Source organism: Venturia canescens, chromosome 1 (genome assembly GCF_019457755.1).
Source record: "Venturia canescens isolate UGA chromosome 1, ASM1945775v1, whole genome shotgun sequence".
In the NCBI taxonomy this organism is placed as follows: Eukaryota; Metazoa; Arthropoda; class Insecta; order Hymenoptera; family Ichneumonidae; genus Venturia; species Venturia canescens.
This window is the reverse complement of record NC_057421.1, coordinates 35098484-35126071: the sequence shown is the minus strand read 5'-3', so window position 1 is coordinate 35126071 and position 27588 is coordinate 35098484. Positions and strand designations below refer to the sequence as shown.

General features: G+C 37.0%; 1 protein-coding gene across 1 annotated transcript; it reads right to left on the bottom strand.

Annotated features, from left to right (window-relative positions):
* Window positions 1–113: 113 nt before the first annotated feature.
* Window positions 114–27542, bottom strand: lili (LMBR1-like protein). The gene is made up of 9 exons (XM_043433756.1): window positions 27063–27542; window positions 6559–6823; window positions 6165–6268; window positions 5880–6006; window positions 5141–5209; window positions 4924–5053; window positions 4341–4692; window positions 3550–3781; window positions 114–3262 (listed from the first exon to the last, which is right to left on the bottom strand). The coding sequence occupies exons 1-9, from the start codon at window positions 27120–27122 to the stop codon at window positions 3030–3032; spliced, it is 1572 nt and encodes a 523-aa protein (XP_043289691.1). The 5' UTR covers window positions 27123–27542; the 3' UTR covers window positions 114–3029.
* Window positions 27543–27588: the final 46 nt, after the last annotated feature.

The following is a 27588-nucleotide window of genomic DNA, read 5'->3' as shown; positions in this document are numbered from 1 at the left end:
TCTTTAGATAAACTTGCTTTAGCAAACTTTCTTACGAATCTTGTTTTATAACTTTCAGTGCAATTTTAATCCCCTGCGGTAAGATATTTTAGTACTGGTATAGAAAAGAATTCTTAGAATTAACAATTTTTATTTGGACTACAGTTGCAATTTTTACGTTCATTTAACGTGCTTCAGATCGTGAATCAGATCTTAATACAGAAAGCTTCCAACGTATCGGTGAAACATACAAAATATTCTCAATTTCTACCATCAATAATTTCACTGATTAAAGAGATTTCAAACTCGAATAGCAATTGGATTCGTATGAACTTTCCTTTAGTGATTCGTTCTCGTATTTCTTACGTAATGCAGGAAAAGGGTTTTAAATATAGATAAATTTCCTTCGTTCTAAGATATGACTCACAGGGTATTTATTTTTGAACGCAGGGTACTACTAACGAGTGTGCGTAAACGTGAAATTGTTTCGTGAGAACACTTGGATGACAATTTGTCATTTCGGTTGTATCATGGATGTAAGAAATCTCAATATTAAGCAAACTCACTGTGAAAGGATGAAATATCAGACCATGGAATTTCCATTGGGGGGACGACCCAAGAGAGTGCCAATACATCTTAATATATCAATCAGTATAAGGGCCACCGTTCTTTTCTGTGTCACTCATTCAAAGATGGCAAACATGTATTAATAGTATGATATCAGTGCTCTTATTTAAATATTGTCCTGGGGTGATACGTATCACATTAAAAGTCTTGCAAAGTACTTAAAAGAAAAGACAATTATTCCAGTAGGATATTGATGCAACGTCAGAAATGGTATTTCTTTTATCGATTTACTGTACATTCATATTGCACTCCAATTTTTATAAACCATTGATTATATTTTACTGTCATATCTCAATGAGAAAAATATTTACTGATTACAAAGTGATATGCATAAAAAAATGCGTCCAATTTATTTTTATTCTAGTTTTCCTTTTTTTATTGGGTCTTGTGATCGAGGCCTTAACGGGTAAATACCATTCCGTAAACAAAGCATTTAAACCCTATCGATTTCTTACAAGTAAGATTATTGCCTTTAACAGTCACGAAGAACACTGAAAGTTTTCTCCATTTGCGTTATTTTGTTAAATATTTATTACATACTTTCGTGACGAGTCTCATTTTAATATGAACATTGGTTTCGAAACTTTATTTTTCGAGTTGGGTCAATCATTTTTGTTATATTTATGTACTCTTTCTCGATCTTACTTCGTCAAATATTCAACCCTTTACGTTCCGTGAACAGAGATTTCGTAGCAGCCATCACTACAGTGGCAACCCGAATTCACAACACGAGGTCCGAAGTAAAAAACAAACGAAAAGTGTGACGAATAAGTACAAATGAATAACTTAGAATACACGTTATAAAACGTAGCAGTGAACGCAACTCGAACGCAAAAGACGTAATCATGTGCATTCGCAATTCTTCGAACAGATTAAAATGTAAATGTATACATACATATATCATTTTCACAAATTTCTTGGTGCCAAATAACGTTATTCTTCTCAAGTCATCGATAATGAAACAAATATGGAAAATGAAGAAATAGATGATTACATAGAGATCAACAAATTTTATGCAATATTTCAAAGGATCCATTTTAGTGATACTGAGGTTTCTATCATGTTGCAGCAAAACATTGTTTCTTTTTTTCAGTTTACAATTTATTTTACAGTATGAAGCCACAATAACTATACGATGTTTTTGAATAATCCGGAAACCAAAAACTACTGGAAAACTTTGAATGATGGGAAAAATGACTGAATCAATAAAAAACACGCTATTTTCCATCACGTTCCAGCATTGGAATTTCGATACCTCAATTTCATTTTTATATCACAATTAAACGTTGAAAACATATTTCTGAAGTATCAAAAATCTTATGATCCGAATAGATTTTGAATTTCCGGAAAATATTCGTTTCCTTGGATTCTTTTCGTACATTATAAAATTATCTCTACATAAAAATATATTCCATTCATCTTCTGTACTGAACCTCGATATTGAAGCAAAATTATATGAAATTGACGATAAAAATTTCAGATGCTTTTACATCGGAATAATTATGAAGTGGAAAAATCAATGCTAATACTTGATATAAACAATCAATAATGCTAAATTATCCTTGATTCTTAAGAAAAACTGCAATTATTTTTATCATCGTGAACCTTAGCATTTACATGTTTAACGGGTGCCAAATTTAGCAATTATAAAAATAATGCAGATATTTATCAGAAATGAAATAATTGACTCGTTTTGCTAATAAAATTAAATGTAATAAAAGCTAAAATTTCGTTTTTGGACACGGTTGTAAATTCTTACATTCATTTGACCAGACACTCAGCTTTTTATCGAATTTTTTTGTTTTTTTTTCTACAATTGTTAGACTCATACTCGCCTTTTTATCACAATACTGGGTCGTCACCGTCGCAATTACTAAACTTACATTTATGCGCGGGACAAATGGTGTATTCATCTATGTATTCTATGTAATTCGTTATTCTACTATTTTTTATTTATTTCCATAATATGAATATATAAATAACTAATGAAATATCAATGATTTAATGAATATTCAGTGTTTTGCGGCAGCATTCGAGTATTTCCACTATTCGTATAAAAAAACAAAAGAAAAATTAAAAAAAAAAGACAAAGAAATCGCGTACCACTTATGATTATGTCAAATGTTCTTCTATCGATCTCGTCCATTTATACACAATTTAATCTTCAAAATTGCGGAATTTTTCTTGCCTATTCATGTTGAAATAAATTCTCGCAAATTCTTTGGGAATTACTCAACGCTCCCCCATAGTTTTATCGCACAATTACAAATTCAACGTTTTTTTTTTTTTCATCGAGCTTTCAATTACCTACATATTATGGTCAACGTCTTTTTTGCTCCTTGTGTACGTATATATATATATATACATATATGCATACATATATATATTTAAAAAAAAATATTAAAAATAAAATAAAAATCAGTCTATTCTTCTTTAGCGGTGAACATTGCCGCTTTTTTACCTTCTAACCGAAAAATTCCTACCAGGCTACTACGCAATCTGGTATAAATTTCTTTCCTCACGGTAGCTGTGAATTTGGTCGCTAGGCACGTTATCGCTGCTGTTGCAAATATTAGATTGTAGAACAGTACGAGCTTGAAGTTTCCGAGCCACTCGATTCTTCCGAAGTCTCCCAGTAAATCGAAGTTTGTCATTCCTGCACATCGTTCAGAGATATATGAAAAGTGAACTAACGATTTTAGAAAATTTTTTTAAATAAGGCAAAATACTATCTCTTGATTCGTATTCGTATGTTTCTACTATTCGTGTAAAGTTCGTTTATTTTTTTAAATGTTTTTTTAAGCGTTGTTAAAATTTTGAACTCTGAAGTACCAAAGAAAAACTTATGATCTAATTATGAAATGACCAGAAAACTCAAAGGCTTCGATGACATTGCAGATTCCAGCCAAGAATTTCAAAGTTAAATTTGATATTTGTACTAACCCAGTATTCGTGAGAGCAACGGCAACGCCGAACTCAAAACGAGTAGTAGCGCACAATTTGCGATGAGATGTGTTAAAGGAGTGGAATGGAAACGCGGTCTGACTCTTCTCACACCTGGAAGAGCGTAAAGCCCAATGGCACTCGTAGCAGCAAGATAAAGAATCACAACGACTTCTACAGCTGCACCAATAGGTCCAATTTTCGACAGCGAACTTATACCAAGCGTAAATTGCTGCAAACGGAATAAATCATTTTTATATTTGTCCCACCAAATTTGCTCAACATTTGTTTATCTTTACTCAAATCATCAGCGTACGCAGTGAGCATGAAAGTTACTGATTTTATATCAAGATCAATAGTAACAACGATTCCCCAGGCTTCGCTTTAAATCGACAAGATCCTGTACAACAAATTTAGCAAGCATCTCACGCTTTCAAAATTTGTTTTTTCTTGTATTAAAAACATTTGAATAGTTATTCTGAACGTTTTATCAATACTTTTTGGCATAATTTTTTACTTCGAAAAGAATTATAATTTTATTGTGATAGTTAACTAAACCAAATGAAATATAAATTAAATGAATACCTATGATTTTGGTTTCTCGTTCGAAATGAATGATTCCAAAACATGAAAGTTAATGAAACATCGTTTTACATCTCGTATGAGAACGTTTGAAATGTTTAGCCCGCAATTTAGAAATCACTCAATTATCGGATATGTTTACAGTGACTTAGTCAAATTTGGAGGAGAAAAGTGTGATCCAATCGGAATAAATGAATCCAGATAATTACCCTCGTACTCAAAGGCAGAGCCTTGATGCCGATTAAAAGTTCTAGTGTATTTTGCACAGCGACGAGAGCGGTGACCGTTGACAAGACGAAAAGTGCAAGCATAGCAAGGGGGTACAACAGTGTGCGTCTAACCCACCAAGTTCTTCTCTGTTCATCGAGTACTTTTCTTCGCATCTGTACCTCTTCTAATCTTTGGCTAAGGCCACGTTGTAGAGCTCCATTTCTTAGGCACATGAGACCGGGATTCGGGCATAATAATTCCTCCTCGTCGTCGAGGCTTGTGTTACACCCCGGCGGGGACATTGGCACCGGTGAAACGTATGATTTTCCCGTAGCCTTCGCGTGCTGGAGTCTGAAAACATTATTTTTTATTAAACATTTCTGTTCAAAGTGAAACAAGAAAAATTCTCTCTTGCGAACCGTTTTTTTCTTTGCAATCAACAAAAATCGAGAAATTCGGAAATCAGAAGACACAAAATTTATAAAAAATAATGAACGAGTATTTAAAAATTCATTTATTGCATTTTCAATGTTTTTTTTATTTTATTTACACCCGTCATAAGATAGCGGTGCCCGTACAGACCTTCTGCTTATACAGTCTTCTTCCATTCTGAATGCAAAAAATTCCTCGTCCAAATTTTTGAGGAACTGAGGCTTGACAAGAAAAGATCCAACGACGCCAAATAACCTCACGAAACCCACGGGAGTGCATACTGCCGACAGAAACATTTTGAGTCGTGAAAATTTCGACCATGAAGACGAATCATTTTTGGACACAGATCGACTTTGTTTATACTCACGTAACAGTAATACGACTCCCACGAAAGAGACACAGGAATATAAAAAGGGCAGGTAGTAACTCCATAAATCTGTAAACAAATTATGATATGGTCTTCGTAAGTTATTAATTTTACGATGCGATAAGAAATGTCGTTCTCAATGTTGGTCATTCTGGGTTTGGTCAAACTTGGTCATTCCTGTACAAAGAAAATTGAATTATTTCGAATCGATTATGAAAAATATTATTCATACGAATCCCGAGTTTAAACGTAGCTCTAAAAATCAAATGAGACTTTTTTCAATGCACTTCCTGTCCAGTTTATTCGTAAATTTGAAAATCAAGTGAACTGAGACAAATGAAATGCACTTTTCGTACGACTCTGTACTCGCGGTGTATTGTCTCATCTAAAAATACATTTTGATGAAATTAAGTAGCAGAATGATGGATTGTTCGCGGACGAGCGAGCGCAGTAATGATTTTCGTATCATGAATACAATCTACAGGAACTCGACAGAACATTCCTTGACGTTCCCATCGCTGACAGGAAGTCGACGCTTTTGTACATCCGCATAATAACAGCCAATCATTTAGATTAGTATAGCATTAAAAAAATCTAGGAAATTCAGATTTTATTTCCCTCAATTATCCGTTGATCAAAAATTTTGAACGCAGTTTGCCAAATTTATGCTTAAACCGAACGAAGTGAATGTTTTTTTTTGCACTTCGCATACATTCTACATTCGATCTGTTTTACTTACTGAGCAACGTGTGGAGGCTCGAATTTTGATAGTCTATGAGGGCCGATAAAACGTAGGTCATTCCGAGTACGAGGGTCCCCAGTAGGCACAGCACGGTCACGGTCTCGTAAACTCTTGCCATCACGCCCTGTAAATAAATAAATGTAAATAATAAAGCTGTCTATTCTATTTTTCTTCGTTTTTTCATTTTTTTTTTTCAATCAAACGTTTTTCAAACGGAGAAATTTAGCAGAGTTATTAAAAAATCTAAAAATGCATGAATAAATGTTTGTTATTCCGACTCACCTTGCGATGGCCGACGAAACCTTCCGACTCCGTGAAGAGGTAGGCAAACGGTAGAAATACGAAGAGCGATAAATTCGAGAAGAGAAAAACATGATTCCACAGTCCTAAAAAACAAACGTATCGATTAACTCGATTGAATAAATCGAAAAATCGTTATTTCGTTTTATAGCAACTTTGTGTTTTGTCTTGAAAGATGATTGAAAAAAAATATATTCCGATTTTTGTTAAATTATGTTTAAAGTCATTGGGAATTTGAGCCACCTAGAAATTTTTCTGAACCGATAATTAATTTTCAATGGTTGCTGACGTAAATCTCTTTTTTTTTTACAATTCAAAAAAAAGAATAAATTAGTTAATATTTTGAAGGAAAGTGTTCCAGAACAGTTGAGTTTACCTTGTATGAGAGAACTGTTGAGCCACTTGACGTAGTAACTGTTTGGATAGAGGAGGAGGATCTCATTACTGGCAATTGATACGGGCAATAGTAGCGTTGCTCCAACCGAGACAGCAAGGGCAACTGTGCAGAGCCAAAGGCTGATTCTGTAAACTGTTGCCTCATCGTCATCGACCGAAAAATAATCTTCGCGATCCCTTCGTCGGAATCTTGCTATCAACGCGTAACTCGAGATGTACAGGAGCAGAAATAGCAGGAGAAATATCTGTAAATGAGAAAATGAAAAATTAACGATCTGAGTAAACAGTAAAGTTCAATCGAAATTTCGCATTTGGCGTGCAGCAAAAAGTTTCGATGATTCTTATCTTTTTAAGCTTGCTGAAACGTTGGCATTTTTTGTTTGTTTTTTTTTTTTACACTTTTCGAAAGAATTTCAATAATATTTTATTTATTTTTATACTCTAGAAGTAATGTTTACGAAAATCGATATAAAAAAATCTGTAAATTACACCGATTTTTATTTTAAGTTCGTCAAATTTTTTTATGGACGTTTTTTGAGGATCGATTCTATTCGAAAATTCACGCTGAGCATATTGATTATTTTATTTTTGGAGTTTTCCTCAAGGAATTCGCAAGATAAATAATCATCGCTGCGCGATGTTTTGAAGAATAATAAAACGCACAATGGGGTATTACAGCTTTTTTTGAAAAGTGTTTTAAATTAATCCTGACATCGCAATGAACCAGGAGAATTTTGATTTTTATTTTACAAGACCGAAAAGTCTCTCAAAAACTAATTTTTATGAAAATTATGAAACGATCTAAAAAAACTATCCAATAATTCTAGTGATTCTTCAATTTCGTTCCCTGCCGAATTTGAACTTCGTAGTTTTTCAACCTGCATCAATACTTCGTGAAATAAAAAATTGGTGAAATTTCGAATGTCTTTTTCGTTCATTTAGTTGGACTCCAACGTTGCAAATTTCAGCGTCGTATACCCTATTTATTTGAAGTTCCATCCTTTCGAGATTGATAGTGAGGTGAACGTCGTGTTAAAAAGTATCTAAAAATTGATTGCATCAATAAAGTATCAGTGTACAGTGTCTCGATAAGATCCGATTACACGTGGTTTGCTTTTCATTGGTTTTGCACGAGTCGTGCACGAGAGCGACTCACATTTTCAAGACAGACAGTGATCTTTCCGCATGAGCGACAACTCTACAACGTATTAATTATGTAACGAACGATGAAATCAAAACGCTTGGCTCGCATTCGATCTGATCGAAGGGATCAGATCACTACACTACAGAGAAGGGGAGAAAAAAAGACTCAAAACGAATGTTTTGTTTTGAAAAATTGGTTCAAAATATTTATTCTGACAACTATTTCCAATTGTTTTACAATTCGAGCTATTGCTACAACTGTACAAAAGCACGAGTCGAATTTCAAATGCCACTTATCTGATTAAATTTGTAAATTCGATTGTCGTTTTTTACGAGGTTTGTTTTTTCTTTCAGGAAATCAATGAAAGCTTATTGAAATATCGCTGTTCCATTTATCGAAGAGTTAACTCTATTGTGAATAATCGATTTGCCTCTTTTTCTCGAGCACGAGAGAAAAAATTGTATTCTGTTAAATATGTTGCTCTAGCTTTTCAAATTCCTGACCGCGTTCATTTTCAGCCGTTTTGAATACGGATTTCAGCATAAGTCGGGACGAAGACAAAGGAAGAAAGAGGAGAGAGAAAGTCGAAGCGATGAATCAAGATTGAAGAATGTAAGGATAAAATATTGAGGAACACCGCAACTGTTTCGCTGAGAATGAAAAATGTGCATCAATTGCGGATGCAAGCTTCGTTGAAAAATTTTGCCACACCCTGCTTCCGATGTCCGTAACTCGCGTCTCAGATTCTCTCTTACGATTCTCTTATCCCCGCTAATCCAGCGTCAGCAATATTAACATCGTATATTCGACCGTCGTACACGGGTTTGAAAATTGTTAAACAAAATATATCTCTATAAAGAAAAAAAGAGAATGAAATTAGAAGAAAAAACAGTGAAAAGTAGGCACGTGGAGATTCGTTGAGCGAGAAGACGGAGAAAATGTGCGCCCTCGTCAGCATTCTTCTGCACGAATATTCTCCGGTCGCGGTTCTCGAAACGGGACTGTTGTCATGTCAGTTCATGTTTACAATACGTTTTACTAAATCAGCAATTCGCTCTCGGCCACAAAAGACAAATAACAAAAACACAGAGGAATTATTACTCGATGCGTCGTCAAGTAATTCACTGGGTACGCGAATCATAAACTGCGGACATTGAAAAAATCTTCATTGAATTGACAAGCCCTGTGAAAAAATGTCCCTCGTAAGAGCCCCTTGACCGCGTATACGTAAAAATCCGAGTAGAATTTTTGTGTTGTTTGTATCGTAGCTCCCTTTGTCCCCGTCGTGTTTACCAACGCGTCGTTCTCCGTTATAAAAAGTCCCGAAGACAATGGCTGCGGAGTATACGACTCAAGTGTCACCGAAAAATCGCTAATGAATCTCTTGCGGTTATTTTCTAGGGGATTACAAAATATCACTGATCAGAATCGTTAAATGTCCTTCATAGTACGAGGGCTTTGTGTCACAGCCGTTTCCTTTGTTGTTTTGGGTACGAGATTGTCTCGGCAGTGGATCGACTTAGCGGAGATTGCTGAGTGCGTGGCGATGCCTAATCCAGCTCGGAGGTTCAACTAAACGAAACCGTAAGTGCGTCCGCGATAAATGCCACTTTGGCGAAACGAGTAAATGTCAAATTCATTTATTTTGCTTCGGTTCCGAGAATCAGGGACTTTTAACGATCCTGAAATCCGTTCGTTTCAATTTTCGTAATAAACCCCATGCAGCGCGACCGGGTTTACAAACATCCCAGAAAATTTCTTCGTCGCGTATGCAGCGCGCATTTTATAGCCACGGATTTTGTAGCGCATGGCCAGGCCTACCGCCTCGGTTGTCGGCCGTTTTCCGTCTATCTTTGGCCGCGAGGGTAAATCAGCAGTTGACAAAAACAAGACGAAAGAAAATATACAACGAAGAGAATAGGATCGAGTCGCCGGGGGAGTCGGAGCGAGGGGATGTTGTTCAGCGACTTGGCAACACGCGCGTTGAACCCAAATCGACCGGTTTCATGTATACCGGTACAACGAGACGAGCTATCTCGCGTCCTCTCATTTCCTACCTCTCTCCCTTAAAACCTTGACTTTCGTGCTCCACGAGACCGACAACTTTGGCGATTTCAAAGCCAACCTTAATTGGGAAACACGTTTTTTTTTAAATTACAAAACTACAACAATTTTCGGGAATGAAAGAACGATCAAGTAATTGCATACCACCGACTATTGAACCGGCTCACTCGCCCCGATCTGAGAGCTGTCAATCAGGCTTGGTATGACAAAATGATACGATACGGGCACGAAATGATGGCACGAATACGATTTATTGCTTCCGAAGGAACCTCGCAGCGTGGGGCTCGCATTAATTTTCATTATTTTTGCTCTTCCTCGATCTCACCATTTCAATTCCACTCCACCAAATCCCACGTTCGGGACAGACCTCTGTGGAAGTGCTCGGTGACACTCTTTCGTAATGCACAACAGTCGCGCACGAGGGCAGACCTTGCGGCTGATCAATGCGGAAGCCCGTGCTTGGTTGAGAGGTCACCCAACTAAGTATTGACCTCGTTGGAGTCTAGCTTGGAAGATCGCCAGAGCCGTACAAATACGAGCAACGAAAAATTTCTGATAGCCTGAAAATCTAGATTTGTTTAGACACTCGACGATCATTTTTTTCAGGAAAAGAAAGGAAAGTTTCAGCTCATGCAGGGCGATGGAAAAAATGAGCTGCAAATTCCTGTCTCCGTTGGGTGAAGGATGTTAAAATTCCATTTTCGGTATTCACCCAGTTATCTCTCTCGCACTCCACGATGACGAGTGTTCTAGACCTCAACGCCCAAAACGATGGCTTGCACGCAGAATTGACTTATAATGAGCGTATAATAAACTTGGCAGATAGTACGACCATTTTACGTTTTATAGTTTAACGGTTTGACTTTATTGTCATGGGCTCATAAACGTAGCTCCTTGGAAGGAGAATGTATCGTTATAACATTCTTATTTCTTTTACAAAGTTTTTTTCAATTTGTCCTTTTCAAAATCTCTGTTATGAGGTGCGACACACCCGGAAAACTCTCGAAACAGGATTCGGGCTCGAGAAAAACAGTGATGGATTTGACATTGCGGGCAAACCGTGTAGAGATATTATTGCCTCATTCGGAATCAGCTTTAAGCCCCGTGCACGCATAGCCAGGGACATCGCATCGCATTTTAGGGTCGCTCACGTACATTTCACGCGAATTTTTAGTCCGCGATGCTGCGATTCGGCTGCGCGGGGCTCCTAAGGTCTCGTCTGGCAGGGTGGAAATTTATATCCTTATAGAAAGTGCAGAATAATTTATAAAACTTTAACATGAAAAAGCAGCTCGAGTGAATTTATAATCGAGGAAACCCACGCTTCTCTTCGTGAGGGATTTTCCTTAATTTTTTAATTGAAATATCCCTTGGCACAAAAAAGTTTATCAGATCGATCTATTCGGCCCACGAAATTTGTCAGTGCGCTGCGATGCGACTCGCTCGGTCTCACAGTGTGTGCGGACCTTTGCGTTTCACTGCAGCTCTTCAAATGCCCCGTTTTATTCATGTGGAGTTCGCATATTCGTCAAAACGAAGCCCTCCATGTATCGAAACCTTTCAAATGCCCACTTGGCATATTCGTAGAAGAAATAAACATTGATGGTACAGACGTAAAAACGACGTTGAAGTGGTGGTTTATTCTGTACACGAGCCTTAAAGAGGAAGCCCCACATCGGAAAGTGACGTTGCACATTTTTCTGTACACGAAGAAAACACGAGGCCGAAAATTCTAGAGGAAAGTACTACACGGAGAGAAAAAAATAGTAAGAATTACTATGCTGTCATGGTACTGCGGGGTTCTATATCGCCCATTTTGAAGGTTTTTACCAAAAATATTGTAATTTCCAAGTCAATTCTGAATGAAAATTTTTTAATTGCGTATTTTGCTGTGACAAAGGTTCAAACTGTGCTATTTTTTCCTAACATAGTTCACCAAGTAAACGTTGTAAAATTTATGTTGACTCGATGATGAACTGGCAAGTAGAATTATTATGCCGTTTGCTATACTTAGTACTGTTTTCACAATTGAAATTTGCAGTTGAATATAGTGAAATTTGAGGAGCTCGAACACAAGCATCGATCATACGCCAAAGTGTTTAGAAATTTACTATGGTAAATAACAGAATTTCATTCGCGATTGTACGATAATATACCGATATACATGTGTACCGATGTATTTATTTTGACATCACTCATTAATTTTCATCGAGTCGCTTCACAAAAAATAACCATGTATGTTCGTAAGAATTAATAAATATTACCGATATAGAACCCTACTTCTGTAGCACCATAGTAGTTTTTAGTGAAATTTTCTCTCCGTGTAGGAATATAGTGTCTCGGGGACAGTATATATACGTACTGGATTGCAGCATTAATTCGAAGATCAGTAATAGAAATTGTTTTATCCACCACAGTAACCAATACCCAATACCTTTTATTCAAAAGACTCAAGAGTCTTTTTCTCTATAAGCATAGTAAAAAATCTTTTCAGTCAGTTTAAATGTTTTAAATGTTGTTAAGTATGCTCGGGCAATCCTGAAAAAAACTTTATGTATGGTAAAATGTCACACGTACTCGGTGTATATTTGTGTATTTATCATAGAATTTTCTATGCTGCTGACAGCAGTGAAAATTTGTGATTTACAATACATTCCACTTATCGGTAAGTGCTAGTCTGACATGATGAATAACACTCGACAACAAAACGAAATATAGTTCTCACGTGCATTACACTTTTTGCTATCCACATAAAGCTGTTTAGAATTCAAGGGACGAAAGATAACAAAATTGAAAAAATACTGTGCTGCTTGCGATCGGTGGGAAAATACTTTGAAATTCTTGAAAAATAATATATTCCTCACTGTACAAAACGAATATGTTTTCTCCATGTAGTTATAATATAGTTCGGGTGGGGTTCAATATGTCGAGTAACTGAATTGTAGAACGGTCGATATTTCGAAATTTTAAAAGTTGTGATATCAGTTTGGAGAAAAATAAGTTATTCGAAATTCTTATTCCCGATCGACTATTCAGCAGATTGCGCGTTTAATCAAAAATTCCTTCTTTGAATTCATATTTACCCGAAAATATATATATTTCAATAGTTTTCATTTCGAATGCAATTTTAACAGACCATCCGAATGTCAAAAGTTCATATTTTCGAATTCAAAATGGAGAGTAATTGTTTTACAGACAGACCAGAATATAGAATAGCAAAAAATCGAAAGTGAATTTTTCGAGTCTATAAAACTTGGATATGCAGAATAGCGATAGCTCGAAAAGGCGAAAGTCAAAATGGCGATGTTTAAAATTGGAGATCACCGGTCTGAGTAAGCGAGTGAGTGAGATGCGTGTATTTGGAGCTCCGCTGCATTTCTTTATTTTGATCGATCGACTTTCTAACGTTTCGCTATTTTGACCGTTCGACTTTTTGGTGTTTCGGTATTTCAACCTCAGTAATATTTGGTCTTTCGTTATTATATTTTCAAAATTGTGAATTTTCACAGTATCGCTGACTGTAGTAATTTATGAATCGAAAGAGTGATAGTCGAATTTTCGAAAAATCGATATTTTAGTCATCGTCCTATGGGCGGTTGTTACATTCTATTTTCGATGTAAACGTTCTTCGAACCTTGCAGTTTCTGCTTTATTTATTTTCGGCATTCAAAGCTCTAATCGAATCTATCCGTCTCCATATTATCATTCGAAGTTTATAAATTCGAGATTTTAACTGTTCGAAATTTTAGTCATTCCAACATTTGATCCCCACCCTATAGTTCTATTATATTATAACTATATATTATAACTATATATATAAAATAAAATAAAATAGTTTATTTTATTTTCTATTTTCTTTCTCTATTGGTAGAAGGTTAATATTGTTGAAAAACGAGGAAAAAAAAGGATGCGCAGCAATTGAAAAAATTCATATGATATTTTTCCTCGTGAACTACGAGCATCGATTTGCACGTCTATAAAGAAACGCAGTGCATAAAAACGAACAGAGTTTACAAGCCGAAGTGCTTCCGTTCAAGTTCTTCGTTTCCTCGCCGACTCGAAATTTAACCAATCAATGCAGATTTCATGTCTGGATATGAAAGGCATTGCAAAAGCAGTTGGAATTTATTATGTCAGAAAAAACTTTTTTGCAGAACTAAAATTCCATCACAATACCTCAAAACCAGACAAAAAGGGTAAGAAAAACGAACTATTTTTAGTGCATATTATTATTTTTTTTAGAACTATTTTATTTTTTTAACTATATTTATTTTTAATTATTTTTTTAACTATATTTAACTCTTTATTTATATTATATATAACTCTATATTTAACTATTTTAACTCTATTTTTCATTATTTTTTTAACTATATTTTAGTGAAATGTGTTTAGCGCGCGTACCACGCAACTTGGCAAGTTCGAATACCATCTTCTGACCACGACGCTGAAGTTTGCAACGTTGGAGTTCAACGAAATGAAGGAAAAGAACTTTTGTAATTTACCAATTTTTTATTTTACGAAGTATCGGTGCAAGTTGAAAAACCACAAACTGCAAATTCGGTAGGGAATGAAATTGGAGAATTACTGGAATTATTGGAGAGTTTTTCTAGATTATTTCGTTGGACTCCAACGTTGCGAGCTTCAGCATCATTTCTGACCTACAAAAATCACAATGAAGACTTTTCTCTTCTGATAAGCGCGATACAATGAATGCACGTGCACGATTACGATGAATCATATTGAGATTCAGCAGCCTTCCCTCGACGTTTTTGAGTCATAAAAGAATTATCACCGACCGCGTACTTCATTCTGTCATTTCAACAGTTGCGATCTAATTTACAGATGCTCGAGAGCATTATTTCTGTCACGCGTCCATGAACTACATTTTTTTAGCAACGTATTCACTTTTATATGTTTCAGAGTTTACCATCATTAGCAGTCACGATACGCCCTTTTGACAGTTCACATACCCAAAGTATGATGCAAAGATTGTACGCACTATTCGCGTGCTTTGCTGGATTACGGACTGCCGATCGATCTTCTAGGTCATTTGAATCGTGACTCAACGTCGTCGACGATAACCCAACAGTGGTGATGACTCGAGATTTTTATTAATTCGATTGTCATAACCGTTTTAATAAGCAAAAAATTTCATTGGGCGGTACGTATTTATGGGGTACAAATTCTAACACTTTCATTCGTTGTGCTCGTTGTTGAAATAAATCTGACCAACGATCATTCTGCGTGATCGTTTGGAGGTCGTGCAATCACAATTTTATATTTTTGGCGAGTTTGAAAAAAAAAAAACGCTTCTGAAGAAAAAGAATATTTACAGGACTTCAACGTGCTGTAACTATAGAATTTCGTAATTTTTTCGGGTTTTAATAGGTTCATATGGAAGGAAAATATATGAAAATGGAAAAAGAATTTGCAATTTTTGTTGCAGACAATAATTACGATCTCCCCATTGTACGCAGCTGAGAAACTTCGACAATCAGACTTAGCGTATAAACCATGTATTTCCGTCTATCCTAAAAACATTCCCGAAAAAAATCGATTTTTTGACTTTCTAAAGCAGGACCTTAAGTAAAATGTTATAATTTTAATAAACTTTTTCAATTCGACTATTTTCATTGAAATGTTGTTAATAATTTGCATCAATATTGAATAATTTAATAAATTTTTATGACGGAAAACCTGGAGAAGTTGCGAAAAATTGATGCAGCTTTTAAATCTGCACACGAGCTGTTTATCGTCAGAAAATAAATCCTAACAAACAATTTTTTTTTTCGTTACAACATATTCTTGAGATTGATTTTTTATTTGGAATAGACTCGAGATTCTACAGAGCCCCTCGCTAAAGTTAATTTACTTTCCATAAGCATCGGCAGGGCGACAATGGTTATTTCTGTCGAAATTTGAAGTTTTTTCACCATTCTAGAGACGTCAGATGATTTCTATTTTCAACTAAGAGAAAATGTCACTCGTAAGGTAACTAAAACTCGAAACTCCATTTGATTCCGATTGTAAGTGCAACAAACATTTTTTAGCCAATCTACAATTACGAAATTTCATTATTTCTAGTAATTCATCAGCAGCTTTATTAATATTCTTAATGGCCAAAAAATCCAAGTTAATATAAATTCTATTATGAGATTGTGATGAAAAACAGTTTTTAATATTTGAGAAAAAAAATATTTCCTCGTCTAATCGTACTAATTTTGTAGCATCGAAAGGTCAGTAGATTCTTATCAGAACAGCTGCACTTCGATCAGCTCTTGGGCGTTTCTTTCTTTCTTTACATCGTAACGCGTGATGGATATGCGAAGAAATAATATAATTTAACGATTTTTCGTTAGGTGTACCGGCAAAGAGAACACGCTGCCCGATCGATTTTTCGTCGTAGCCGCACAAACTCGACGTAATCATACCGATAAGGAACCTCGAACGGAGTTCAAGTACAACCACACACGCGCGCAGCGTGCGCGTGTATCAAAGAGTTCAATAAAATACGGCAAAGCTCGTTCAGCCTAAATGAGATTTTTTATTGCATCATGAATAATTGCTTCAGCACACAATCACAGAAACAATTTCACACTGTGGAAGAGTAATGAAGGCGTCGACGAATAAAAAATTGATTTCATAAAACATTCCAATTAAGGTATTCCTTTCACGAGTCCCAATATATTCTACAAATGACTAATTTTAAATTAATGTCGCTGAACTTTGCAACGTTGCAGCCCAACGAAATGATCTAAAAAACTATCCAATAATTCTAGTAATTCTTCCATTTCGTTCCCTGCCGAATTTGCACTTCGTAGTTTTTTAACCCGCATCAATACTTCGTGAAATAAAAAATTGGTCGATTACAAATGTTTTTTTCGTTTATTCCGTTGGACTCCAACGTTGCAAACTTTAGCGTCATAATTAAACGCGGTAATGCGAAAAGAATACCTTAATTTGTTAAATTTCAACGACTGTGAATTCTACTTTGTTGCATAATAAATTCTGATCGAGTTTTTTTAATTCGAATTTCGGATGATGAAACATTTCATAAAATTGTCAAATAACATTGAACAATCAACTCGCATAAAAAATATTTGCTAAATCAGTGATTTTATCAACAGACGATTCACAGAGACGTTATACGTCGTGGCAGAAACAAAATAAATGTTTTTAAGGCCTGTCGATTGACAATGGAATGCCGGGACAACGTCCATGAATGAAAAATTGAAGGGCACCTATAAGCACTGGCAGCCTCGATCGATTGGACGATTATTTATGAATTCTTATTTCGAAGTCGAGCTGTACTTAACTCTCAAATCGATACACGAAGGTAGGTATGCATGAGCGATCTTTCAGTCGGCATTGCTTGCGTTTCTTTGGAGAGTCGTGCCGCTCTTGGCACACTCGTGAGCGTTAAACATTCCACCGAGTTCGTTACACCGCGTTATTTAACATAGAAATAAAGGAGTAAAAATAACAAAAATCGCGAGCTCACGCGACCGATGTAAGATGTGCAACACAAGAAAAACAAAGACACAGTTTGTTGGCTGGCAACGTCGGTAAGACTAAAAATGGCCAAGTCGCGCGTTGCCATCTCCAGGGACTTGTCGCGTTGCTAGTAAAAATACAAACTTTTTATCTGCTGTAAAAAGTCATGTCTGTAGCTCGTATCTTTTCGTAAAGCTTCCTCCCAACATTCTCTCATCTGGTTGTGTAGGAAAAGGAAATTCGATGGCCACTTTGCCGGAGTGATTCAATTTTGCACAACCAAATGAATCTCAAAAAACACATTTGTAATTGACCAATTTTTTATTTCACGAAGTATCGATGCAGGTTGAAAAACTACAAATGACAAATTCGGTAATGAACGAAATTGGAGAATTGCTGGAATTATTGGAGGGTTTTTTTAGATGACGCTGAAGTTTGCAACGTTCGAGTCCAACGATATTAACAAAAATAACATTTCTAATTCACCTATTTTTTATTTCACGAATCATTGGTGTAGACTGAAAAATCACGAATTGCAAATTAGGCAGGTAACAGAATTGGAGAGAATTACTGGAATTATTGGAGAGTTTTTTTCGCGTTAATTTCGTTCAACTCCAACGTTGCAAACTTCAGCGTCATAAATCCGTGCAGATTCAAAAACTGTGTCGTTAGTTTTGCTGAGCGTATACACGAAAGTGTACTACTTATCGCCCAATGAGTAGCGAGTTATTCGTTAGTTTTTTCGCATCGGTAAACGCGGATGTGCGAGAGCCTCCTAATCGTAATAGGAACGTCATACATTGAGTAAGTGCATTTAGCTAATTTGAGAGCGTTTTATTTCTTACGCTGAATCAACTGCATTTCCTCTATTCAACAGACAAAAAGAGTTCACAAATAGTTTTTTTTAATATCATTTTAAACTATTTTCTGTTAAGATTTCAGTATTTTTTCTTTTTTTGAATTTCCAACGTTGAAGTCCAACGAAACGAATCTCAAAAAACATTTGTCATTGGCCAAGAATTACTGGAATTATTGGAGGGTTTTTTGGATCATTTCGTTGGACTGCAACGTTGGAAACTTCAATGTCATTGGATTCTTACGAGCCTTTTTCATCGCTGTGGGACTTTGATCCCGCTCCAAAAGGAGCAAAGTAGTAAGGCTATACCAGTTCTGGCTCAAATGGCGGCGAGGGGGGAGCGGTGTGCGGGGAAGCGCCAGAGCCAGAGGGGGGCAGCGAAGGGGGAAGCCGCGCGCCGTAGGGCCGTGTGTGTGTGTCGCACACATTCTCGCGGCCCTTGAAAAAGAAGGAGAGATAGAGCCGATAGTGAGTGTGAGAGAGATGGAATAAGAAAAATCGTGTGTGACATTTAATTAATTTATGACCAGTGCGTTACGGATTTGTCTTCGCCTCGGATGCAGATAAGGGAGGGGAGGGGGGGGGGGGGGCATAACGAGGGGTCTGCCGTTGGAGAGAGAGGTGTGAGAGAGAGAGAATGACCGTAGAGAACAAAAGCATGAGAGAGACGGAGTGAACGAGAAAAAAATATTCTCTAAGAGTTTTGAACTCTGGGTGTATGTCGAGATGAAAACATTCAGAAGGGTCTGCAGCTCTAGAGCAAAATTATTCTACAATAATTCTATAAGAGGTCTGAAGATTTTTTCGACATTTTTCTATAAGAGGTCTGTCCGCTCAAGATTTTCAAAATTTAGTTATTTTTTTGATATCCGATAGTTGCCGAGTGTAGGAGAGAGATGGGTGGTTTCAATAGGCTGAATCTAGATCTAGAGTCGTGGCAGCGACTCTGAGACAAGTACATTTATAAGATATGACGAGTTGCTGCCAGAGACTCTTTACCGGAGCGATAGTGTTTCCAATTGTTTTCGAAAATTTTCAAAATTTGTTTCTTCAATAATTAATTAACTATATCATTTCGGAGAATATTATACGTTGACATATTTTTTATTATTTTTTTTCTTTCGATTGCGACCTCATCGAACTCTGTAGCTTGACGCGTTGAAGAGATATTAATTATTTATTTTTTAATTGCATCAAAAAATGGGTCGGATTTTCGCACACATTTTTGATGTTTATTTATTTTATATCTAGTGACAAATCTGGTGCCATAATACCAATATATACCTATATATTTTCGTGTCGTATGACGTATGGTGTGTTGTTTATGCTGATAGATGATGAGGTTATAAAGATCGCGAATTTGACAGTTCACCGATATCCCGGTCGGTAGTACAAGTATATACCTATATATTTCCGTTATGATATGACGTATAGTGTGTTATTTCAATGCTAACTAAATGAGGTTATAAAGATCGCGAATGTTACAATTCACCGAAACTGTTCCAATTTTTTCCGGTTCTGTAGAAAATAAATAAAAGCAGTACAATGTTTTAGTGAAAGTGGTGAGAAAAAAGTGAAGAAGAAAGAGATAACGACCGAGGAATCCAAGAGTGTTGTGTAACGGAAAAAAACCGAAAATTGTCAACAACGTTCGGATTGATGGTAAAAATATTTAGAAAGGTTAGAGATTTTTTCTATATATATCTTGAGATGTAGTCCGGATTCTGAAACATTAGAAATAAAAATCCATGCCTCCGCTTCAATTCCAACAAAGTAAAACTTAAGTTCGAAATAAAATATGTCCGCGTGTGTGTATATGTGTGTATTAGGGTGGTTGTTATTTGGGGTCTTTTAAAACAATGCTTAACCCTCGACCATGCGGGTTGAAGTTTTGCCTCGTCATCAATGCCATTTGTCATTTATTCGAGGAGGTGCGTTATGAACTTAACGCAGTTGAAATCGATCGTAATAAAAATGTGGGAATCACATCTCTCATCAAAGGATATACATCTCATTCGTCGGCGAGAAGTGCAATGCTTGAAAACACCGGTTGGCTCGATGTTGAGGAAACTACACAAATTGTAGACGTAGCAGGCAACTTTGACGTATGCATACCACTGAGCATGCTGCTGGGATTTGCTGAAGATTATCGAAAAGTGGTGCTGAATGCAAAACACGAATTGATCTTGACTAGATCACGTTCCGATGATAATGCAATAGTTCAAGCAGCCGCTGAAGATTATAAAATTACACTACGAAAAATTGAATGGCTCGTTCCATACGTCACCGTGGCAGATAAACGGAAAATTCAACTGTTGAAATTCATCGCCAAAGATACTCCAATTCCAATGAGTTTTCGTACGTGGGAATTGTATGAATATCCCAATGTTACCAGCGACATCGAAACACGTGTGGTCTGTCAAGACATCCACACAGCTGGAAAAACCTCGATATGTGATCCTGGCATTCCAAACAGGACGAAAGAGTGTTAAAAGGCAAAATGCGAGCAATTTTGATCATTGCAATGTTACCGATGTAAAATTATACTTAAATTCACAATGTTATCCCTATGGTAACATGAATTTGAATATACAGCAAAATCAGTATGCAGTACTATACGATATGTATACAAACTTTCAACCGATGTACTACAATAAGGAGGCCGAACCATGGCTTACAAAAACGAATTTTCTCAAATATACTCCTCTCATTGTGGTTGACTGCTCGAAGCAGAACGATTCTCTCAAGTCTGGGCCTGTTGATGTACGCCTTGAATTTGAAACAAGCACAAATATTCCTGCTCAAACATGCGCACACTGTCTCATTCTACACGATCGCATCGTTGAATACAATCCTGTGAGTGGTGGGGTGAAAAAATTGGTATAAAGTCATGGTGATGATTTTACTAATCGTCAGTCGAGATGGACTTTATCGTTGATCTCCAGGGTTTCAAGGGCTCACGCAATGAATTTATCCCGAAAGAAATATCAATTATTCGAACCAACGACAAAATTTATAAACCTCTAACGCTGTTCTTCAAATCACCATATACTTGGGACGCGCTACCCGGTCGATATAAAATAACAAACAAATGGTTGGAACGAAATGTTCACGGGATTTCATGGGACTATGAGGGTCTACCATACACAACAGCGAAAATAATCATTCAAACAATCTTACAATGAGCTCGTGCTATATATACGTGAAAGGATGTGAAAAGTCTTTGTGGCTGAAGAATTTCTTGGATCTGTCATCGGAAATTATCGATATGGAGACTGTGGACTGCCCATCGTTGCAGAAGTTGCCGAAAAGTCGCCTCGATTGTCCTCACCATCACCATAACAATCCGAAATACAATTGTGCGAATGCGAATGTGAAATCGCTCAGAAGTTGGTTATATGTATATCTAGCATTGTGTGAACGAGGAATTTTCAAATAAACAAAACATTTTTGTTACGATGATACTTTTTTCCATATTTTTATTATAAACTCTCCTCCTTCTCCTCCTCCTCCTCCAATCAGTCTACAATATTTCATATTATTATTACTATTATTAGTATGATGCTTTTTGAATTCATCCTCGTTTTGGTCGAAAGCCTCGGAAAGTCTCCCCGGTAGAAAAACCATGAATTGACCTCCGATGTTGGCGATGTATCGTTTTTTAAATTTCGTTTTCACCGATCGAATATGATGAATTGGATGATCAGTCCCGACCTCAAGTTCAATCAGCTTCTTCGTTGGTATGTTGTTTTCCAGCGTGGCAACACGACGCTGAAGTTTCCAACGTTGGAGTCCAACGAAATGAATGAAAATAAAATGATTTATCCATCAGTTTTTTTTATTTCACGAATCATAATTGTGTAGATTGAAAAAATACAAAGTACAAATTCGACTGGAAATAAATTGGAGAATTGCTGGAATTATTGGACAGTTTTTTAGATCATTTCGTTGGGCTCCAACGTTGTAAACTTCAGCATCGTCGTGGCAACTTTGTTCAAAGATGTAAACTCCATTTTTGAAGAGTGATTTTTTTTCTCGTCTGCTCTCGAACTAATGCAGCAGCTGACTGACGACGTTGCTCTCGATTTCTCTTGAATTTTTAGGGTTATTCCCCCTCTACCTCTTTTCGTGCAAGTTCATGCATGTCCTCCCTCTCCCGACATTTTCTACAATTTTTCCGTAGAGGGGCCGGAGCATCAATGTGATCTTCCATCGAAGACGTATTCCAATGATCATGGCATCGACGCAACGATTGAATTTCAACGTCGGATTTGTAGTAATATGGAAAACGCTCCCACAAAACATCCGTAAAGTCACTGAAATATTTCTTGAACGTTGATGGTGATATAATGAGGAGTTCTTCCGCCGTCATTTCACGAGGGCTCTATATACAATAAATTGCATAAATATTCACTAGTTGTTCCATGATCCAACATTTTTCACACTCTCGACGTATTGGTCCTAGAGCATCAATATGAGTCGACATCCACGGTGGATTAAAATGATCGTGACAATATTGATAAGACTGAACTTCACTATCACTCTTCAAATGTTCAGGTAATCGATCCCATAGCGATGGAATGAATTTACCATAATATTTTATGAGTAGAATCTTAGGAATTGATTCGAGTTCATTTTTAGTCAGCATCCAATGTTCTTTCAACGGATGGATCGCATACATACTCGCACATCTATCCATCTTGAGAATACTTTTCATACTGAAGTCTTGAAAAAAAAAACAACAAAATGTCGAAAAAATCTTGAGACCTCTTAGAATTATTGTAGAATAATTTTGCTCTTGAGCTGCAGACCCTTCCCTATCCGGCCCGCACATGAGCGATGACGAAATGGCATTTCAAACTGAATGTTTTCATCTCGACATACACCCAGAGTTCAAAACTCTTAAAGAATATTTTTTTCTCGTTCACTCCGTCTCTCTCATGCTTTTGCTCTCTACGGTCATTCTATCTTTCTCACACCTCTCTCTCCAACGGCAGACCCTTCGTTATGCCCCCCCCCCCCCCCTCCCCGCCCTTATCTGCATCCGAGGCGAAGACAAATCCGTAACGCACTGGTCATAAATTTTTCTCATTCCATCTCTCTCACACTGTGGAGAGTACGATTTCCGAGGCGCCAAGATTTGACGATTGATTCTTTATATTTCGACCATTCTAAAACGAATTACAATAAACAAAAACGAATAAAATTTTTGCGTATTCGGCTTCCTTAAGGAGTTATGACCATTTGAAGTTGAAAAAAAGTGTTTTTTTGGCTATTGATGATAAATTTCTAACGCACGCGAATACGTGAGGGTATTAATATCTTGCGTTGAAATGATTTTTCGAAGTATAAAATAGTATTTTTAATAGTGTTTCAATGCCGTATTAAAACATTGCGCCTTGATTTTCAAAATGTGTGCGCTAGATTGCAGACTATTAGCGTAACCCGGAAAACACCACGTGGAGGTTGTCTTGTTGTGTTGTTTACCATCTCCTGTTTCAATTTGCGTTCATTTGTTTATTTGGCAGTATAAGCAAACATTGTTACAAAATATAATTTCAATTCATTGGGGAAAGTACGATTTCGGATGCGCCAAGATTTAACGATTGATTCCGCACACACATCGAAAGTGCTTCAAACCCACCCAACGATTCCGCGCACACATCGCAGGTGCTTCAAACCCGCTCAACGATTCCGCACACACATCGAAGGTGCTTCAAACCTACCCAACGATTCCGCACACACATCATAGGTGTTCCAAGCCCGCCCAACTATTCCGTACACACACCGAAGGTGCTTTAAACCCATCCAACGATTCCGCACACACATCAAAGATGTGTCGAATGGAGAAATGAATTTCAACATTTTTATAAATTAAAAAAAAAACGCGCCTCAACGTTACAAACCCTATTGAGTGATGTTCCGGACCCACCCAAAAATCAAAAACAGTATTTCTAACGAGTTTTCGACAAATTTTCAAAGGATTGTGATTCGATGAATTGTGATTTGACGAATTGTTTTCGACGAATTTTCCCCACATCACCGTTCCACCCCCTTAAATTTTTTTATTTTTTTTAATTTTGATTTTCATTTTACTGCAAAATAGTATCATTTCCGATAAAAAAAAGGGCGCTACATGGTCCAAATTAGGGAGCATACACATCATAATGATACTTCAACTTTCAACCCCCCGTTTCACCCCCTTAAAGGCAAAATTTCGATTTTTTTTACTCTTGAAAAACATCTTATTTTGGGCTAATTATGAAGACTGCATGGTCAAAACTTGGCGCCTCGGAAATCATACTCTTGCCCTCACACTCACTATCGGCTCTATCTCTCCTTCTTTTTCAAGGGCCACGAGAATGTGTGCGACACACACACACGGCCCTACGGCGCACGGCTTCCCCCTTCGCTGCCCCCTCTGGCTCTGGCGCTTCCCCGCACACCGCTCCCCCCTCGCCGCCATTTGAGCCAGAACTGGTATAGCCTTACTACTGAGCAAGAAGCTCACAATTCGAAATAACAAAAATTTTCTTCCTTCACAGATTCATTGATCTAAAGTTCAGATCCCGATAAGCCAACCTCGAAAGCTGCGAATCATTTCGATGGCATAGAGAAAGCCATTGGCACGTTTTCATTGAAAGTGTGAAGCCCGAGCGTCGCGAACTGTCAACAGGGTTATTGTGTCTCCGATATCAACTTTGCTGGAAATTAAACTATGACTCATTGGAAGCGTGTTTTTTGTGTTGTGGCATCGGTTATCGAAGTAACATCGAAAAAATACGGAACCGCGAGTTTGCTCTCCAAACTGCAATGCTAATTTAATTCTCTTGCTTTCAAGCACAAAATATCGGGGGAAAATATGTTTGAATGTTCCGTTTCGCAACGAATTTTGTACTGCGACCTCTTTGCGAGTAATCGAGGCACAGAGAAATATTTTTGCCCATACAGATTTATTCGTACACGAGAGAGAAACATCCGCGTTACGTTTGACGGTTCGTCGGACGATTTACCGTTGGCGAACCGTACTTTGTACCGGAATTCACGTTAAAAGCGTATCGCGCCCTCTCAATCATAGTAATGATGGGGATAAAAATGCTGGACGATTTTTCAAACGGTTGAGGAAGCGATCGAACGATGAAAACTGGCATGGCAACGATTTTTTCGTCATTCCGGTGCCTGGAGTCGAAATAACTGTGATTATTTACAGAGCTCGAACAGCCTTTATTAATGTGGGCAGTGCAGAAAGGAAAGAGAAAAAATGTTGAACTACGATCCGTGAATAGTGACGTCTTGAAAAACAAAAACAAGAAAAATTTTTTTTAAGAATTTTCAGTATTTTGCTTGTCTGAAAAATTACGTTTTCATTGAGCAACGGCGAGAGAGGGAGATATTATTGGGGCAAAGAACGATAGCCTCGTTAGAAAATAGCTCGTCGGAGGGAGAAAGACGGGAGAAAAGGAGAAGTTGCGTCCCAGATAACGACATTTTCCAAGTGCCAATGCACTCGCTTCGTTCTCTGTTTTCACAGTCCACTTAATGTGACGTCAAATGAGATTTTACTACCGTGCGTTTGCCTGAACAAACGCATACAAAAGTTTAACGCATCGAGGAACACGATGGAACGAAATGACCTTCGAACGAAACGCTTCAAACTTCATGGAAGGAAGTTCGTGGGACAACATTTTCGGTGTATTTTCGTCTTTTGTCATCGTTTTATTCGTCTTATAGGAAATTTGGAATCCTAAATTTATTCATCAATCAATAAGATATTTCGTGAGTAAATAAAAACTCTTAGGGGGACTCGATTACTTCGTTTCGTCTGACACGTTTGAATATTCTGCAGTGAAACGTTCGTGAGAATTCGCAACCAAATGAGAAATTTTGTCACAGTCGTTTTAAATAATTATAACGGTGCACACGCAATTTGTATTTATTTTCCTTTGCAAGAAACACCAGTGAATGAATAATAAATGAACCGATGTGTCAGTTGCGGATTTCATATAATTTTGAGGTTAGATTCGCACAGCATTTAGTGACAGCTATCGTACTGTTTTGCCACGAATGTTTTTGCTATATTTATTATCGATATAGTCGCCGAAGACGTAGAAAAGGGGCCACGTGTCGTTCTTTTTCTTATAAATAAACGTATCTATTTTTCACTTCGGATACATGGCGTTAGGGGTTAATGTAACCCTCGGGAAATAAGAGCCAATGCATTATTATCTTATACGAATTATTGTGCAAATGTGTGCTCGAGATATTTGAAACTCTCATTTCACAATGTATGAGAGCCTTCAGACCTCACCGAAGCCCAATGAAAAAACATTTTTGAGCACAAAATATCTTTTTAGCCAAGTGTTTGAGTTTGGGAGTTCAACTCGGTGATACGATGCTGAAGTTTCCAACGTTGGAGTCCAACGAAATGATCTAAAAAACTGTCCAATAATTTCAGTAATTTTCCAATTTATCTCCAGTCGAATTTGTACTTTGTATTTTTTCAATCTACACAATTATGATTCGTGAAATAAAAAACTGATGGATAAATCATTTTATTTTCATTCATTTCGTTGGACTCCAACGTTGGAAACTTCAGCGTCGTCTCGGTGATTTATAAGGATATCTACATACAACGTGACAAGTCTCTATGGGATTTGGCTTTTATTTCAGTTAAAAAAAGCTGTGTTATGTGATATGACAGTTGTATTTAAATGTTAGTTTATGACAGTAAACATGGCTCTAATTTTATCTACAAAGGTTTAAAAGGTACGTCTATTGTTACCGAAACTTGTCACCGTAGTAAATCAGGAACGTAACAAAAAAATACGAGTGCCCCAAGCTTGAGTAATTTTCTTGTAGTTCATAAATACTACAAATGCAAATATACGTGCGATGTTCAGGATTCAGATATAATCGATAGACTCACGATATTCTCCCTGACGGTATTGTGAAATAATTGTTCCCTAATGTCAGCTTCATCTTCCATCTTCACCTGTTTGTCAGTAGATTTTTTTTGGTTAAATACACGACCGTTGTTTGTCTCACAGACATTTTATATCACATTTATGTTTTTTTTCGTCGCGAGATTCATGCCAGTTTTATTGTTCAGAGGAGCCAAACAAAATCTTCCACCGAATTATTGTTCACTTCGATTATTCATGGAAATATTTCGCATTGCTCATTGTGCCTGAGTTCTCGAGACGAACCTCTAACTTTTTTTATCTTCTCGTTCTCTTTCACTTTTTTGTATAAAACAGATTGGAGCGTATCGTCTTCCACATTAGAGGACATTGACAAATTGTTTTATTCGCTACGCCGTGTTCACGCAAAACGCACATTACACGACACAATCAATTCTCAACCAACTCGACGATGGTTGGCGGAACACTGACACTGAATACCAAATAACAGTTCTACATTATTTTATTATCCTAGTTCCCAGTTCCCCCGTT

Excerpts from the sequence above, each read along its gene's own strand:
- lili (XM_043433756.1), bottom strand. The coding sequence starts at position 27,122 with ATGGAAGATGAAGCTGACATTAGGGAACAATTATTTCACAATACCGTC. Across the intron at positions 4,693-4,923 it reads GAAGACTGTATAAGCAGAAG|ACTCCAGCACGCGAAGGCTA; the intron begins GTCTGTACGGGC and ends TAATGTTTTCAG. Across the intron at positions 3,263-3,549 it reads GTTGCTCTCACGAATACTGG|GAATGACAAACTTCGATTTA; the intron begins GTTAGTACAAAT and ends AACGATGTGCAG.